The 19,821-nt window shown below is 41.9% G+C and overlaps 1 protein-coding gene across 1 annotated transcript in view; it reads right to left on the reverse strand.

The window, feature by feature from the left end:
• Positions 1-19,821, reverse strand: part of LOC143942156 (uncharacterized) — a 1,285,630-nt gene that overhangs the window by 1,080,603 nt on the left and 185,206 nt on the right. Inside the window, exon 6 of the mRNA XM_077463417.1 lies at positions 9,282-9,347. Coding sequence (XP_077319543.1) covers positions 9,282-9,347 — 66 coding nt within the window. The remainder of the gene's footprint in view (positions 1-9,281; positions 9,348-19,821) is intronic.

The raw sequence follows: 19,821 nt of genomic DNA on the forward strand, positions 1-19,821 counted from the left end.
TAAACACACTGCGGGGTTCGTTCGGTGGATGCGCACTGTAGGTGACCCGGAAGTGGCGTAGTAAGCGTAACTCCGTCGAACGAGTTTCATCATTGACGTCTTCAGCGGCGGTGCCACGCCACTACACACTACGCATTAAATAGAAAAATAGGAAGATTGAAAAAAACGACATAATGATTACTCCCGCTCGTAACAGCCAATCAGAGTATGAGAGGCAGAGTGAGCGTACGAGACTATAGGAAAAATTACATATTCATTACTCCCGTACGTAACACCCAATCAGAATCTGGGAGGCGGAGTAAGCATACGAGACTTTAGGAAAACGAACAGATTATATAAACCTTATTCACGTAATTTATACTTTATCACAATTCAGATGTTAGCCAGTAAGGGTGATCTATCTGAGGGGGAACCCGGAAATAATTTATCCTTTTTTGGTTAGTAACCTCATTCCAAAGAAATTTTTACATATAGAAAAATTCAATACAAGAATATATCATGATGACTTACAAATATATACTAACCATTTTAAAAAATACAAAGATAAATCTCTAAAGCTACCCCTCTAAAATAGGGCATTCTTATATATATATGAGATATCCGGAGGGGAAAGAGAATTCAAAATGGATAATGGTAACAAAAATTTATATCTCAGACCTTTTTCACAGCCCATCATTACCTCATTGCAATTCAGATACTATGCGGTAAAGTTGTGTATCTGAAAAAAAAAATATATATATATATATATATATATATATATATATATATATATATATATAATTATTTTTCCTTTTCCTCCGATCCATGGACGAAAAAGAAAAAGAAAAGAGAAAAGAAATATAATAATAATAATAATAATAATATAACATAAAAAAATAGTATAATACCAAGAATATTAATACTAAAAATAACAAAGGAACAAGGGGAACCAAAAACAGTAAATGCAGCAAAAAATCATATGTGTGAGAAAAATCCCATCTATATATATGTCATGAGGCTAAAATGCTAACTGGCATTTGATGTGCCCCACACGAGAGGGGCATTTGTAGTATGTTTCTGCAATAAATTATCAACGGATTAGATTATAAACTATAAACTATCATAAAGAGGAGTTGTTTAAGGATTTGCTATAAAGCAATTTAAATCTATATCCAGGTTGAGGCCCCGTGGCGCAAGAGATCCCAACCTGTATATCCATGCAGTTTCCTTTTGCGAAATCAAAGTGGTTTTATTTCCCCCCCTCCAATTCCCCTTAACACAATCTATCCCATAAAAAATTAGCCCAGATGGGTCTCTTTGATGGAATTCGTCAAAATGACTGGACAGATTGTGATTCGGGAAACCGTTTTTAATATTTTTAATATGTTCCCTAATCCTAACAAAAAGGGGGCGTGTGGTTCTACCCACGTATTGCAGATTACACGGGCACTCTATAACATAAGTTACGTGGGTACTCCGACAGGTAATTAATTCTCTTATTTTATACTCTTTATGATCTGTTTTAGCCCTAAAGGTTTCTTTTTTGCGTGGCTGTTTCTTGCTAGTTTTGCAGGGGAGACATCTTTGACACCTATAAAATCCCTTCATGTCATTAAAAAAAATGTTTTATGCCTTGGTGGGTCTATCGCATTATGTACCATATAGGAACGGAGAGTGGGGGCCTTTCTATATATAAAGCAGGGTTTTTTCGGAAGAACCTTCGATAGTATTCTATCTTCTTGAAGTATAGGCCAGTATTTCTTAATAATTTTTTCAAAATCCCTATATTGGGTGTTGAAGCCTGTAATAAAGGCCAATTCCATCTTACTTTCCTTCTTATTCTGTTTCTCCAATAACGATTTCCTCTCCAATGCCCCAATGTCTTTCTTCAATTGGAGTAATGGTTCCAGCCTATACCCTTTTTCTTGAAATGTCTCCACAATTACATCTGCTTGAAGGTTATAGTCTTGTGTAGAATGGCAATTCCTCCTTAATCTTAACAATTGCCCCTTAGGGATATTGTTTTTCCACTTGGGATGATGGAAACTTGTCATCGGGATGTAACTGTTCCTGTCTGTTGTTTTAAAAAAGGTCTTAGTAATAAATGCTCCATCCTTCTTAGAGATTTGGAGATCTAGATAATCAATACTATATTCACTACATTTTCCAGTGAAGGTGAGTCCATAGATATTGTTATCCAAATTATTCAAAAATAATTCTAAATCTTCCAGGGTACTGTCCCATAATACGATAAGATCGTCTATATATCTCCGGTAGAACCTCAACTGAGGTATGTTTTTCCCATAGATATATTCCTCCTCCCACATGTTCATCATAAGGTTGGCCACACTTGGGGCATATCGAGCCCCCATGGCCACCCCCTTAGTTTGAACATAGTAATTGTGATCGTGCCAAAAGTAGTTACATTCCATTGCCAACTTGAGACCCTCGATGATGTATTCTATTTGTTCTTGCCGCATATCCGTATGTTCATATAATGCCCTTTCAACTCCCATTAGACCATCACCCTGCACTATGCTTGTGTATAAAGAGTTTACATCAATAGTAGCCATAAAATATCTATCAACGTCTCCTATATCTTGTAGTTCTTTTAAAAGTTGTGTACTGTCCTTCAGATAGGATCTCCCTAGTTGTACCAAGGGTTTCAAGAATTTATCCAGATACTCCCCTAGACGTGAGAAGATAGAATTTATCCTGCTGATGATTGGCCTTCCTGGAGGCTTGGTGAGCCTCTTGTGAATTTTTGGCATATAATACATCACCGGAGTTTTTGTTGAGTTCGAAATTAAATACTCTGCTTCACAACTGTTAAGGATTCCGCTTTCCTTTCCCTTTTTTAAAAAGGCTGCTAGTTTTTTCTCATAATCATACTTGGGATTTCCCTTCAGCTTTTTATATGTGTTCTCAATACTCAGCAATCTTTCCATCTCATCTTTATAGTCAGATTTGTTCAAAATTACCAGGCCACCCCCCTTGTCGGCCGGTCTGATAATCACATCTGTCTTTTCTCCTAGTTCCTTAATGGTTTTCCAGATGTTCTCAGTCCTCTTATGGTTCCTTTTTTCCAGTTGTCTTAAATCACCTTCCACCATTTTACTAAATGCCCCCAAACATTGATTTCCTGGTGTATTTGGATTGAATGTAGATTTGTTCTTCAAATCTGTTTGGATGTATATGGATTCTTCTTTCCTACTTGCTACTGCATTCAAAGCAAAATGCTTCTTAATATTCAATTTTCTCATGAACTTCTTTAGGTCAATATACGTTTCAAATTTGTCTATTGTTTTATCAGGGGCAAATTTTAATCCCAAATCCAAAATCCTTATCTCCTCTTTACTAAACTGTGTGTCACTTAAATTGTAAATGCCCTTTCCTATTACATTCTTCTTCTTTTGTTACTTCTTTCCTCCTCTACTTCCCCTGGTCCGTTTCTTCCTTCCATGGGTCTCCACATCGATGTTGTATCCCTTCCTAGATTGCTCTCCCATGATGGCCCTAGTGGGCCTGGCTCCATACGGTCTGGATATTGTCCATCCCTGTTCATTGTCCTGTAGAAGGCTCCTTGGGATCCCCCTCTGTTGCCTTCTGATCCTCTCCAACTTTGATTTCTGTAGGGTGGTCTGGCAGTCCATCTTCCTGGCGGCCTGTCCCACTGCCCTTTCCTGGGAAAATCCCTATGCTCCCTAAAATTTCTTCTAGGTTGGAAGTGCCTATTTTCTCTGTAATCCCCTCGGTCTTGGGGGTATGTATATTGTTGGTAATTCCTCAAAGGGGTAAACCGATTTCTCGTGGGTATATTATATCTAGGTGTGGCCGGGCCTTCGAATATATATGATTCTTGCTGATTCCTTCTTTGATCATCCATTTGCACATTTCTACGATTGGGTGGTCTATTCAACTGTCTATTTCCTTGTATCATATTTGCTCTAATGCTTGGTTGTGGTGTGCTTGTCGGTTGATCTAAATTCACAATTTCCATTGACCCATCTGGACTCTCGTTATCCTGGGCTATATCTACTTCATCTATAAGATCTTGAAGGCCTACTTGCCATTTATACACTTTTGAGTCATTATAGTCCAATACATCTCTCTTGAACTTTTTTAGCTTTTTTTCCTGTATGTCCAAGTCATACTTTTTAATTGATTCTTGTAGTTCTTTCTCCTTTTCTTCATAATCTCTATGTTTATTAAAAGGCAATAACTGTTGTCTAATTTCAGATATAATCGTTTCTATTCCTTTCAATTTATATTGCCTCCTTTTAACGATTATTTGTAATAGTTCATTCTCAGTTTTATTAAAAAAGGAGTACCATTCCTCCATAAGTCCCAAGTCCTCAAGGTTATCATTTGGATTAAGATCCCATCTTAGGCTTCTAGGTGTCATCTTGGCATCTATATACATCTCCAAACTGGCTATATCCCACCATACTCTCAATTGTTTTTCCATTGTGTGTTTAAGTTGTTTCATCAAACTACATAAATCTTGTGTATTCGTGACTCTTTCTTGATTAAAAATACTTTTTATATCTATGTTCCTACTACCCATGTATCCGAATTCTGGTTCTGTCTATCCTATACCTAGAACACATTGGCGCGGTTTCTTTAATATTTATATTAATGAATTCTTGGGTCCCGCAGTACAGATGAAAGTCATTGAAAAAAACGGCATGGGATTCCTCCCAGTCCATTACCAGACCCTTTGGGTCTGGTATGAATATTAAGGGGAACCCTCGAACCATAATTTTAAAAAAAATTGCGTGGGGGTCCCCCTAAATTCCATTACCAGGCCCTTCAGGTCTGGTATGGATATTAAGGGGAAACCTGTGCCAAATTAAAACAAAATGTGGGGTTCCCCCCAAAAATCCACACCAGACCCTTGTGGGAAAAAAGGATTTAAATTTTTTTTGGGTACCGTGTCGCACAGCCGTGCAATTGTCAGTTAAAGTGACATAGTCCCAAATCGCAAAAAGTGCTCTGATCAGAAAGGGGGTAAAATCTTTCGGGGCTGAAGCAGTTAATGAGAAAATAAGCAAGCATAAAGTCCATAAGTGAATAAATCCCAACACCAAAACTGAATACTCTGATATAAAACTTCTAGATCTTCTACCACAAGTGCTCAGTATGAAGATAATAAAATAAAAAAATAACTCCACAGGAGACATGGATAAAAGTCTCACTCCAAAGGGGCAAAGCCTGGTGTGGGGTATCAAATATGGACCAGGAAATGACGGATCCTCTGCCCCTTTTTATATGAACATGTATAGCAACTTATTCTTTATTTTATAGTCACTGAAGTTTGTGTAAACCCCCCACTGCCATGGCTTAGTGGCATCACTAGAGTGGTGAAGTCCACACCCGGGTGACACCCACTAGAGGGGTGACACCGTCCTGACTCTTCCGAGGGTGAGTAAGCCTTTTTTTTGTTTTTTTTCAGCTGTCTTAACCGGAACATCTCCAGTGTCACAGCCGTGCTGCCCTGGCCTGTGTCCTTCTTCCTCCTACTTCCCTGCTGCTGAGCCTGTCACATGTGTCACTATCTCTGTATTCTGTATCCTTCTACATATTTTTGGTAAAAAAAAAAAAATCACAATAAGCTTATATTGAGTGGTTTGCGCAAAAGTTATAGTGTCTACAAAATAGGGGATAGATTTATAGTAGGGCTATTACTGATTACAATTTTTGTGTTTGATTAATCGATTGTTTTTTTAATCGATTAATCAACTAATTTTGATTAATTATAATGCACATACAGATCCAACTACTAGCTGATCTCCTTGCATTGCAACTCTGCATTAGCCAGTGGTAAATGTGTTATACCCTACATACAATCACCTGACACTAGTTAGTTTCCACAATCCATGACTTAACTTCACAGTTCACACAAATATGTTTTAAATTCAAACTGTAGCACTGACGTAAGTAATTTTTTTCTTCCACAGTAGCGTGACAATCCCCCCCGGTCTAACTAATCACTCTCACCTTATGGCATGGACCCCTGTTCAAACAGGAGGCCATGCAAGCGGGTATCAAAAGGGTTAACACGGACCATAAACTTCTCTCATGTCTCCTTAGATCTCAGCAAGGATGCCGGGTCATGGGTAGAAAGAAAAGATCTAAATGCTCACTGCTTAAGTATAAGATTACATTTTTGTGTTCAAACACAAACTACTCACATAAAGATGATAAAAACACAGCATGTAAAGCCAATATTCGTGTTAGTTCTGTAGAGCAGCAGTGGGTGACGTCATGCATAGCTCCTCCCCCGTACACGTTACGTTCAATCAGAACTTCAACGTCACCAGACTCCTCCCCCTTCCCTTTGTTAGCAGACTGAGGCACTTGGGTAAGGGGGAGGAGTCCGGGGACGTCGATGTCCATGACTTCACAGGATGTCCGATGGAACTCCCTGAAGAACCGGAAGCCGGTGGAGAGGTGAGTATTTTGATCGATTAAAAAAATGAATAATTAATCAAGGAATTAATCTTTAATTCACACAGCCCTAATTTATAGCATTTGTTTACTAGTAACGTCAGCGATCTGTGATTTTTATTGGGACTGCGACATTATGGTGGACACTTTTGACATATTTTGGGACCCTTGGCATGTATACAGCGATCAGTTCTATAAAAATGCACTGATAACTGTAAAAATTTCACTGGCAGTGAAGGGGTTAACACTGGGGGTGATCAAGGGGTTAACTGTGTTCTAGTGTCTAGGGGAGATGACAGATTGCTGTTCATACTTTATATGAATATATGATCGGTTTCTTCTCCCCTCAGAGAACCGGGATCTATGTGTTTACACACAAAGATCCCAGTTCTCACTATGTCATGAGTGATCGCAGAAGCCCGATTGTCATCGTGCCCACCGGGCACTCGCATCAGCTCCGGGGCGGGCAGCGTGTGCGTGAGTGCCTCTGGCGGCACACACCCCTGGTGGCCACAGGGCGAAGCAACATAACATTGTTTTGCCCAGCTGTGCAATTCTGCCACAGTGAAACTGTGGCGGTTGGTCGGCAAGTGGTTAAAGTGCACCTGTACCCAGACTATGAACACCGGGGCTCATTCACATCATAACAGGTGAGCTGTGTTTAACTGCTTTAATCATTGCAGGTTGAATGCATAGACAAAAAAAAAACAAATCAGTTACTATTTGATGCACAAATACCATGAAATAAACAAAAATCTAGATTTTTTGTTACTCACCGTAAAATCCCTTTCTATGAGATCATTGATGGACACAGCGTCTTCTTCATTATCCATGACCATACAGGGTTTTAATGCCCCACCTACAGGAGTAGGACACTAGGTAGAAAAAAAAACTTTGGCACCTCCTATAGGCAGTCCTTTCTGGGTATAAAACTCACTCTCTGCTATAGGCCTCCAGCCAGTCATAAGCAGTGTCATGGAGAAAACTCCATAGAGGGGTGGGTGCTGTGTCCATCAATGAACTCAGAGAAAGGAATTTTATGGTGATTTACAAAAAACTTGATAAACAGATGCCTGATGTTGGAGCACCGTAACAGGGAAGGGAGGTATCCCCCCATGCCATCATGAGCACTGTAGCAACATCAGTATTCTTTAGCCCGGGGCTGTATGAGAGGCCTACCTCTACATGTCAGGCTCTGACACAAGGTATGCGATAGCCACATCCACAAGTGAGATTATCCATCAGCACGTCTACAGGAACAGGACTGCCACCTTCAGGAGGGGGTCCAGGGGGTAGCAAGCTCCTGGGACTCCATAGGGATAGCACTACCTGACAGGTGCTGCTGCAACTAGGGACCTCAAGGTAAAGGAAACGACCACCCCCAGGCTGCCCAGCAGAGAGGGAAATAGAGGGATACCAGGGGATGACTCCCCACAGGCTGCCATATGCTACTAAAAGTCAGCAATATGTCTCAGCCCCTGTGTACCACTAAGAACTGAACCACCAGGTGCTAGGGACCACTCCCACATCCTCTGACCCTCAGAAGCCAAGGGAAGGCCACTTCTGTGGGCTACAAGAAAATGGCAATTCATGACCACCCTGAGCCAGCTCTCTCTGCCCATTCTGATACTTAGTCTAAGGGAAAATGGGCACTGAGCATGGCAAATGCAGGATGTCTCCAAAAGTGAAGGTAAAATGGTGGCTGTGGTTCCGGGAAAATAACTGCCAGCCAAAAATAGCCACATGGCAGCAATATGAACCTATGCTGGACTCAGAGATCCTCCTCTCCACTGAAGTGGGGGGTTGTCACCCAGGGGTAACACTGGCACAGACTATAGGTGCCCAGTCATATGTGTCCACATGAGAGATTTAACTCACTGGCCACCCCAGCCCAGGATGGGGCATAGTCACTGTCGACTGAGAGCAGAGCTAGCGGTCTGTTTGCTCTCGCTGGTCAAACTGGGGTGACCTGACAGTTAATAGAAGATCCCCACATGAAAAAATCTGAAGGAAAAAAAATTCCCAGCATAAAACAATACATCCATACTCCTGCCACTAGGCACAATGTCTGGGGGCCTATAGTAGAGAAGGGGTTTTAATTCCAGGGAAGACTGTCCATAGGAGGTGCCAATGTTTTTTCTGCCTAGTGTTCTACTCCTGTAGGTGTTGCTATAAAACCCTGGTCCTGGATAAAGAGGCGGCTGTGTCCATCAATGAACATAAGAGAAATCTTCCTTCATCTTCATAGACTGCAAGAAGGTAAACAAAATCTTCAGACTTTAGAACCACTTTAAGTGATATTACAGAAGAGAACTAGGAATGTACATCTTTGTATGTTTCTGATTATTAAGTGACATCCAAATCTCTTCTATCATTCAGGAACAAATCATCATGATTCCCAGTCCTGTGATCACTATGACATCTCTGACATGGTGATCATATAGTATTATTCACAATCACATCTGCTGGGTTATGATGTCACAATACCTCACACAGAAAGACACATTCTGACATCTGAAGTTGTCAGGCTACAGTTTATAAAGGACAATACAGAATACAGTGGTCCATTGGTGAGAACACGTTTTATAGATCCATTTCCTGCAATGAGCTTCTGGCCGTGGAATAAAATGGAATACAATTTAGTGTTCAAGAACTATGAACCTGGTAAGAGAAGACAGACCCCAGATCCAGTATAATCGGTGTACATCGATCATCATTATAATTTCTAAAGGTTACGATCTAGAAGTCCTCAGTGGAGTAGATGGTACAAATGAAGTGTAATTATTCCAACACCATCTCCGCACCTTACACACAGTGATTCCTGTGATAGATACACTACGGGTTTCATTTACCTTTCAGCTTCGGAGCCAGGGAATGTCCGAATTCATCCAGCAGAATCTGACCCAGCAGATCCTCACCTATAGAGAGGAATATAAGATGATGGCTCTGAGTCAGGTATGATTGAAGCTGACATTTCACATACACCAAACTACACATTACAATTACGTCCACACAACAAAATATAACAAATCCTATGTTACATAAAACATGTCAGAGTAAAGTTCTCCATATTCTGACCAGATATAAATATACAGAAGTGATCTGATTGTGTTCTGAATAAGTGTACGGAATAGAGTTGGAGTGTGATATTGGAGTGGGGAGAGATAGAAAAGGGCTTTGTTCATTGCTATTAGCAAGTTAGTGTGCTACAGTGTAGAGTGAAAATAAAGTATATTACATGTTTATATAGCACCCTCTACTTTCAGGTAGGTGCTAGATAGTAATTTTCTAGCTGTATGACCCAGGTGCAGGTAAATTTGGCCAGGCCTGTGTATTATTTCAGGCCTGGTTGTTTTTTGATCTGGGAATGGGAGTGTCAGTATAGTGGGGGGTGTGGCCACCTGTACTCTGGCTCAGAGATGCCTCCTCTGCTTGCAGAATTGTTCTGGAAGAGAAGCTGGACTTGAGACCTGAGTGGTGAGCAGCCCATGTGGGGAGCTCTCACCAATTATGTCTTGGTGTTGGCAGGGGGGAGGCTTCCCATATAAACTGAGGTCACATGCTTCCAGGGGGAGACAAGAAAGACAGCATGGAATGCTGAGGTGCTGTACCGGGCATCCCCATGCGGGGATGTACCTTGCACAGAGGAGGGGCGGAGGAGCTGCTAGGAGGGAGTCTTAAGAAAATATATTTATCTCTATGAGAAAGTATCAAGTTTCTGTGATCAGGAAACACAGGATTTGTAATGATGTTTTGTATACTGTCAAATGTTTTACATTAAATTCTATTTTTGATACATTTTCCCTAGAATCTAAGTCCCCCTGAAGAAGACGAGAATGGGTCGAAATGCATTGGGGTATTCATGTGGATATTAATGTTGCAAATGCAATTGGCAAACTGTTCTCCTGGGGGCCTCTTTGCCATGATTGATGTTTTATGTTGTTGTTTGTAAAGTAAACCAGTGTTTGTATTTTATAATAAATATACTGTATATTTGAACATAACTTCAATTCTTGACTTACTCAACATACCTGTACAATTTTTTTAAATGTTTTGCTACCTAAAAAAAACCCTGGGGAAACTTTCCATTTTGTTTTGAACTTTTTTTGGTTTGTGCAGCCCCGGTTACTCTCACATATATGTGTTTTCCTATTTATGTTCTCCTTAATAATCAGGTGCTGGTCCAGTCTGTGATTTGGATGAATGATTCAAAGGCAAAACCGAATGACCGCACTCCAAGAAAAAGGAAGACATTTTAATGTATTAAAAGCATCCAACATTGAAAATGTTTACAAAGAGGGGAGTATGGTTGACACGTTTCACAAATTTCTTTGCTTAGTCATAACCCTTAATCTCCTTGAGAGTATTCCCAAGTGTGGCTCAGGGTGGATTTTCAGCACCAAAGGCGGTAACCCCGAGCCACACTCAGGATGCCATCGCAGGATTCAGGTACAGCTTGCTTACCTTGTCCCCAGGATCCTGCAATGTCCTCCCGGCTCTGTGTGCAAGCTGACCTCCGCCGGATCTATCACAGAGCTAAGCTCCATTCCATGCGAGCGTTGGGATGCATGGGGATGGAGTACCATGCCAAATTAAAAAAGTAAAGAACACAATACAGATTACCGTATTTATCGGCGTATAACACGCACCCCAAGTTTAGGAGGGAATTTTGTGGAAAAAACTTTTAGGAGGGAAATTTAAGGAAAATAAACCTTACATTTAAATGCCCATCAATGCAGCCTTATCGGTGTCCATCTGAAGCCTTGTCAGCATCATTTGCAGCCTTGTCATTGCAGCCTGTCCTCATTGCAGCCTTGTCATTGCAGCCTGTCCTCATTGCAGCCTTGTCATGCAGCCTGTCCTCATTGCAGCCTTGTCATTGCAGCCTGTCCTCATTGCAGCCTTGTCATTGCAGCCTGTCCTCATTGCAGCCTTGTCATTGCAGCCTGTCCTGATTGCAGCCTTGTCATGCAGCCTGTCCTCATTGCAGCCTGTCCTCATTGCAGCCTTGTCATGCAGCCTGTCCTCATTGCAACCTGTCCTCATTGCAGCCTTGTCATGCAGCCTGTCCTCATTGCAGCCTTGTCATGCAGCCTGTCCTCATTGCAGCCTTGTCATTGCAGCCTGTCCTCATTGCAGCCTTGTCATGCAGCTTGTTCGTAGCTTTAGTGATGTCTGCTTATTTTTTTTTAAATGGCGCCGCCAAGATGTCCTGTGTATCTCTGCGGCGCCTGGAAGTTATTGGCGGCTTTCAGCCGCTCTCGGACCTTCTCGGCGGAAGGTCCGAGAGTGGCCGAAAGCCGCAGAGAAGGTCCGAGAACGGCCGAAAGCCGCCGAGAAGGTCCGAAGGTGGCCGAAAGCCGCGAGAAGGGCTCTGGGTGGCTGAAAGCCACCCAGAGCCCAAAAAATCGTGCAGAGTATCGACGTATAACACGCACCCGCGATTTTCCCCTGATTTTAAGGGGAAAAAGGTGCGTGTTATACGCCAATAAATACGGTATCCCTTTATCACATCCCTTTTGTCCCTAGTGGTTTGTGCAATGCCCTGCATGCAGTTTTATATTATAAATACTGTTCCTTCTGCCTGGAAACTGGATATTGTCCATATCAACCAAAACCGTCCCTTTACATCAAAAGTGGTTTTAGACCAGCTAGAAAACAGCAATAATAAATTAGAATCACTTGCAGAATTGAGCGATAGCGATTTTTGGAAAAGTTTGTGACAATTCTGCAACTGAGCAAATTTCTATGTTTTTAATTTGATTACATTATTGAATAATTTTTATTATTATTATATTATTATTTGTTATAATTATTTATAGTTGTTTATTATATTATAATCGATGATTTTGTGTTTCAAACTTTATCATACACGGGATGCCTACTAGACGTTTGGACAGATTTAAGTGAGTTATTCCTAAACCCTTGTATACACGGTCGGATATTCTGATGGAAAATGTCCGATCGGACCGTGTTGTCAGATAATCCGACAGTGTGTGGGCTCCATCGGACTGCTTCCGTCGGAATATCCGACGGACCAAGTTTGAGAGCTTGGCTATAAAACTTTCCTACAACATGATCCGATCACGTCAGTTCTGATCGTGTGTAGCCTAGTCCAACGGACAAGGTGCCACGCATGCGCACAATTAAATTCTGAGATGGAAGCGCTCGGTCAGGTAAAACTACCGCTCGTAATCGATATAGCACATTCGTCACGCTGCAATGGTAAAAATTATTTAATGCAGCGCATTCTCTTTTTCTTTATAATGCTACAAGAATGAAGTTGTTTTGCTGCTCATATTCGCACACACTTCTCTCAAACTTATTTCTTTATTCTTTTTCCTCATTTCATGAATACAATATTTTAATTCGTCACATCTCCCCAATCATTTTTTTGTTTTTAAATTTTGTGGTTGGTTTTTTTATCATGATCTCCCTTTTTGACAGTTTGCTCATCTTTGTAATTTTTTTGGTGTGTTTTGTGTGTCAACTTACCACAGCATCATTATTATCTTTTTATTTTATTGTTTTCTTTTTTATCTAGAGGAGGTTGTTTGGTGTTGGTGCCCATTGTTATTAATTTGATTTTGTATTTTTGAAATGTGCCTGCCTACTCACAAATAAACTGTTCTTTTTGAAGTAAAACACATAGGCAAGTATTTCTTCAACCAAAAAAACCTTTATTTAGTTGTCAGTAACAAATAAAGAGGGAGGCAGCGCTGGAGAAACTGGATAGATTAACGAAGCCTTTGGCCCCCAGGGCACACATCAACAATTTAAACGCAAAAATTGGTGGCCTGAGGAGTACATATTTGAGAGAGAACAGTCTGGTCCTGAAGTCCAAGAAACCCAGAACAGCAGAAGATGACATCTATGTTCTAAGGCTGTGGTCCTACAAGAGGCTGAATCTTCTGTCAGACCGGACTGAACCCAGGTTATCACACTATGGTCTTCCTTCCATGCTTCCTTGCAGGCTGTGGCTGTGGTGCTGGAGGTGTGGCAGAAGGAGGAGGAGCATGGTCCAAATCACACAAGTGTGTTGCTTGTGTGATTTGGCCCAACAACCCCTTGTTGAGGGTGTGGATGATGAGCTCCTCACACAAGATCTGTTGCCCCTCCTCCATTTGCTGGAGTTTGCAGTCAGCCAAGGCGGAAAAGGCCTTTTGATATGTGGGGGTGGCTTTGAGGGCCGCTGAAGCCTCCCCGTGGGGCTTCAGAGCCGACACCTCCACATTCCTCCCCTTTCTGGCTCTTTTGTGTTGAAGGCAGAGGGGAGGGACTTGGGATTAAGTCAGGCTCCTCCACCCGCCCACTGCTTGGCTGCCGCTTACCCCTGCCACCTCCTGGCTGCTGAATTCCACACTGTATATAAAACGCAACACGCGTGTGTCGTACGTACGATCTGTGAACAGAGCGAGAAGCTGAAGCGCCGATCGTGCAAACAAAGGTACAATTTTTAACTTTGTACATCACTAGCCTATACTGCTTTTAGATTGAGGCCTGCATTGGGACAAGATTTAGTCGAGTTTAGCCTGACATTAGGGTTTGTCTTGTGTTGTGTCTTGCAGAGAATATGGATGGGTTTAATAACCATAGTTTCCTCCCTCTGTTCATCGATAAGTACAGGGAGCTGCCCTGTCTGTGGCAAGCTACGCATCCACACTACAGTAACAAATTAAAGAGGCAGGCAGCGATGGAGAAACTGCTGGAGTTTGTGAAGCCGGTGGTCCCCAGGACAGACATCAACTAAGAACGAAAATTGGTGGTCTGAGGAGAATATATTTGAGGGAGCGAAAGAAGGTGCTGAAGTCTATGCAAACTGGAGCTGCAGCAGATGATGTTTATGTCCCCAGGCTGTGATACTACTAGAGGATGCATTTTTTGTCAGACCAGGCTGATGTCAGGGAATACCTCTCTACCCTTCCTTCCACGCGTCCTTCTATGCTACATTCCACCCCTGCTGAGTCTTCCAACGCCCAACCTGGGCCTTCCACTCAGGAAGAACTGGAGGAGCCCAGCTTGAGCCAGGTATAGTATTGTTCTACATATTTTGGGATTAAAAATGAATGATGTTAACTTGATTTTTGCTCACTAATTGCTGATTTTAAAAAGTGTTTCACATATCAATAGACAGTAGTGGCCAAAACCTTTGTGCCAGGAATGAAAAATGCTGGGTTCAGAATGATAGTCTTTTCTATTTGTTAACAATTTGCAACAGTCTTGAGCTGAAAATTGTGTGTGTGTTTGATGAACCTAAAACTAAAACTATGTCCCTTTTTCATGAAACTCCGCCCACCCCTGATGTTCTTTCTAGACTATTCCCCGCCCCTTCTCTTTCGGCGCAGTGGGGAGAGCACATGGCGGAGACACAGCAGGGGCATGCTAATTCCACTAACAAGGAGGAGGACGAGGAAAGCCCGGAGCCTGAAACGTCCCGATCCCGGGGAAGAATATTTAAGGCCTCAAATATGTATTTTGGAGAGATGTTGGAGGTGGTGGACATATTGAAGAGGAATGACTATGATGGGAAGTATGGACTTTACCCAAACCCAAATATCAGAAAGGCCAAGATCATGACTAAAGTTGTGAAGAGTCTTCAGAAGAATTTTGGGGTACGACAATCCAAGGATCAACTGAGAAAACGCTGGTCAGACCTGAAACTGAGGGAGCATGATCAGTACAGAAGGATCAAGCGAGTTCTTCAAAAAAGTAAGTAGTTGTCGTGTGTTCATATTATTGTTATTGCTTGCATACTGCTCCATATGCTTTGATTTAATTTTGTACAGTTAAAAATGGCCACTTTCAAGTTCATGGGTTCAATCGTTTGTAATAAACATAGTTCGTTAGCCCACTCCAAAAAATGATGTTTTGCCAACTTGCACTTGACTACATTTGTTCACACTACAGGTAAGTATTCCAGCTTTAGAAAGTGTCAAAAATAATGTTCTCACCTTTGAACTCTGCCAACCCCTTCCCTGCTACTAAAGTGGCTGAGATGAAGGGGTTGCACCCCATAACATGTACATTGATACCCCATGATAGGGGATAGCACATGTTGACATTAGGCATGGGATCAGGAGGTAACTGGCCACTTTTTTATTCTCAATTTGTGTGCATCTTCCAAATTTGGCTTTTCCAGGGGTGACACCCCCATCTGATGAAGGCAATGTCAGCACAGTTTGTACATACTCATGTCTGATATTGTCTTCACTTTTCAAAGTTGAACTTTGTAAGTTCCTGTGTTCTGTATGTTATGCTTTGATACATGCCTGTTTACACAAAAAACACCAAGTTATAAAAATGTTATCCAAAATAATGTTTTCTATACACCAAATATGTAGGTTTGTTGTAAAACCCTTTTCTAAACGCACATGTGAATGTGCTTTGAGTAAAAAGTCAAATTATCAACAATGTATGGCTTCCTTTTTCAATGCGCAAAAGCAGTATTTGTAGTAAAGTTGTTGTTTTCTGTGGCAATGGGTGTTATTTACTAAAGGAAAATCCACTTTGCACTCCAAGTGCAGTTTCAGGTGCACTTTTGCAGTGCACTTTAGTAAATAACACCCACAGTGATGTTTAAATTTCCCCAATCACACCCTTTTCATGACTCCACATATTTCTGTCATGGTGCTGAAAATGAGAAATATTTTTGTCAGTAATGCTCTACATACATTATCAACAAAAACAAGGTGTGTGTGTAGCAGACCCACAACATAATAAGATTATCTGAAGAAGAGACTGTCACCTCATCTTGCTCTGTGATGTGATTTAGTTTATACTCCGCCATGTGTATTGGCGTCAAAAATAGGCGGCCATTAACGCTTCCATTCGAGTGTGGAAATCTACCCTACAAACTTCTGCGGGTATCCCGTTACGTCTACTCCAACATATACCACTGTCAGCTCTACACATCCTCACTCCTGATATCGATCTCTCCGCATGGACATCCTTAGGGGTCCTCAACCTCGGACACCTGTACCAGAATTCCAACCTCAAACCATTCCACACTCTACACGCCAACTTTCACATAAGCCATAAGGACTTCTTCAAATACCTAAGAATACGATCGATTCTCTCTAAAATACAATGGTCAAACAACCTAACTACTTGGCACATACTGACCTTCTTCAACCTCACCTCACCCCACCAACGAGGGATCTCGATTTGCTACAAACTCCTCACTGAAATCTCTCCACCTCTCAAATCCCCCACAATGTTAAAATGGGAACACTTACTACATCGCACCTACACCCCCCAGCAATAGTTCCGCTCGCTTCGAGCACCCATGAAATTCTCCAAATGCCTACTGCATTGGGAAACAGTCCAAAAAATATACCATAATTGGTACCTCACACCAATCAAACTGGCCCATATATATCCAACTGCGAGCAATCTGTGTTGGAGAAACTGTGGATCCTTAGGTACTCCACTCCACATATGGTGGGACTGCCCAATCCTAACCCCACTATGGTCCATCCTATCCAAACTCCTTATGTCCATTTTAAAGATTCCTGTACCACTGACACCGCAACTAGTACTATTTGGTCTCGAATTGGAAGACTGGCCTCAACCCACTCGACACATTCTCACCCATGTTCTTATCGCCACGCGTCTAGCCATCGCCAAAAACTGGAAATCCCCTCTAGCCCCTTCCGGTGTGGAAATAATCACACTTTTAAACAACCACTGCCTGATGGAACTCATACATGCCAAAGGCCACCTCCTTATTCCTGAATTCAGAAGCAACTGGGACCTTTGGCTTCAACACACTAAATGCAAACCCCCTATGACAGACCTATTACTTACCTGACCTCCTTACCCGGTCAGTACCTGAAGCTCTTACCCTGTGTACCTGTGTTGCTCTCCCAATTAACACGTTGTTTCTTGTTAAAGTTATCTATTACAACTCTGAGTTAAGCTATATGTTTTGTGCTACACCTGTAACAGACGGTCTTCCCACCTTCATTCACTAGCCTCCGCTATTGGTCATATACATTTGCGAGATGGAGCTCTAGGGATCATCATCTGGGGCCAAAGTCGGACCCCTTCCTATGGCGCCCTTAAGAACCCGTCACAGTTAGTTCCCAGATGGGGTGACGAGTTCGACCTCCCACTGACAACGTCTCCTACTATGCCATATGAAGCCTGCATGTGTATGATACTGTGTATACCCTGAGCTCCTCTCTTTTTTTTTTTTCTTTCCCCTTTCCCTCATCTTTCTTTCTGTTCTGCGGTTGTTCTCATTATGTATAACTGACATGTTGCACTACCTGTTGCATACCTTGTACCATATACTATGAAACTCAATAAAAATCTATGGTTAAAAAAAAAAGTCAAAAAAAAAAAATAGGCGGCCATTATTCCGAAAGTGTTCTCCACGACTCTTCGCCGCACATTAAAGATCCTCTGATCTGGGGTGAGGGTACTCATTGGGAAAGGCCACATCAGGTGGTTTGCCAGAGCAAACACCTCATCCGCGACGAAAACAAACGGGAGTTCTTCTACATTCTCCTCTGGAGGTGGCAAGCAAAGACTGCCACTCTGGAGCTGCCAGTTGAATTCCGTCCGCGCAAACACTCCACCATCTGACATCTGGCCATTTTGCCCCACGTCCACATAAAGGAAGTCATAGGTCGCTGACACCATCGCCAACATCACGATTATTATTAAACCCCTTGTAATTATAATAGTAGGACCCCGAGTTGGGGGGTGGGACGATGCGGATGTGTTTCCCATCAACTACACCTCCACAATTGTGAAAGTCCCAATGGCTGGAAAAGTGGGAGGCCATAGTCTGCCATTCCTGTGGCGTTGAATGAAACTGTGGAGTCAAACAAGAAAAAAAATTGTCATTTTGCACATCAACATTGCAAGCAGATTAGACACAAACATTTTTGGACAATATCAGTATAACATTCCTTACTTACACTATTGGCAGCCCACCAGACAGGTAAGAAGTGTCATAATACAAAAAAAAAAGGAACAAATGGAAGCACATATTGACATTATGCTATTACCTATCAAGATAATAATAGGAGAAAAAAATATTAAACTGTAGCATTTGAAAGTATTGAGGCAGGCCCTTGCACTACATGCTTTGGTGAATTTATCCATAAATCTGACCAGAAAAAAGGTAGGTATAGTGTGTATTGGGTTTGGCTGACCTAGCAGTTGGGGGAGGGGGGTTCCTAATGAGTTTGGCCCAACCCAAAAAAAAATTTGGGCACTCTGCATGAATTTAAGTACAGACATAACATTTGTACATATTTTAGGGGGTGTTTAGGGGAAAGGAATACTATGGAGCTGACTAAATACATTGCTAAGTGACTAGACTATAGGTTTATGGCCCCAGAAGAGCATGCTGGGGAAGTTAATGAAGGCAAATATGCATGAAGGACAAAAAAGGAACTTGAAAAGCTTCCAGCATGCATGAGGACAAAGGGGCACAGCATATCAATTAGAGCATATTGCAATCATGGTAATTAGGGAGTGAGGAAAGAAATACAAGACATTAGCAAACATTAAATACATAGAATGTACTGTTAAAGGAGAAAACTTACCTTCATATAGTCCTTCTACAGGACCTGAATGATGGCAGAACAGGTCTCTGGAATAATGATTCCCAGAGCCTGGGGGGAAGATGCCTGTCGAGAACTTGAGGTCCTGAAGGCTTCTCCCTGTCGTTAAGTAGCGTAACATGGCAATGAGCCTCTGCTCCGGAGTGATGGTTTGCCGCATGCAGGTATCCTGCCTGCTGATATAAGGGGACAGCAAAGCCAGAAAACGGTGAAAAATGGGGTCCGTCATCCGGATATAATTCCTGAAATCATCAGGATTATTCTCCCGGATCTCACGTAGCAAAGGCATGTGCGAGAACTGGTCACGCTGGCGCAACCAATTCTTGGTCCATGAACGCCTCCTCTCCCTGTTCATGGACTTGTGTCAAAGCTAAAAGCCCTACACCAAGCCCCTGCACAGCACAAACTCTACGACGAGTACGTACACAAAACATGGCTTGAAAGCGGTCTGCTGGTCAGAACGGACAACAGAAAGCACCGATAAACAGCAAGGCCTGAAAGAACGAACTGAAAAACCAGAAATGAGCAGACAATGCACAGAACATCATACATAACACCTACACTGCCCCCTTGTGGTTAACTCCTTCACTGCCAGTGTCATTTACACAGGAATCAGTGCATTTAAATAGCACTGATTGCTGTATAAATGACAATGGTTCCAAAAATGTGTCAAAAATGTGTCAAAAATGTCAGATGTGTCCGCCATAATGTCGCAGTCACAATAAAAATTGCTGATCACCGTCATTACTAGTAAAAAAAAAAATATTAATAAAAATGCTATAAAACTATCCCCTATTTTGTAGACGCTACAAAT

Source organism: Lithobates pipiens, unplaced genomic scaffold, assembly GCF_037356315.1.
Source record: "Lithobates pipiens isolate NorthernLeopardFrog02 unplaced genomic scaffold, aLitPip1_a1.2 Scaffold_30, whole genome shotgun sequence".
NCBI classification, from domain to species: Eukaryota; Metazoa; Chordata; class Amphibia; order Anura; family Ranidae; genus Lithobates; species Lithobates pipiens.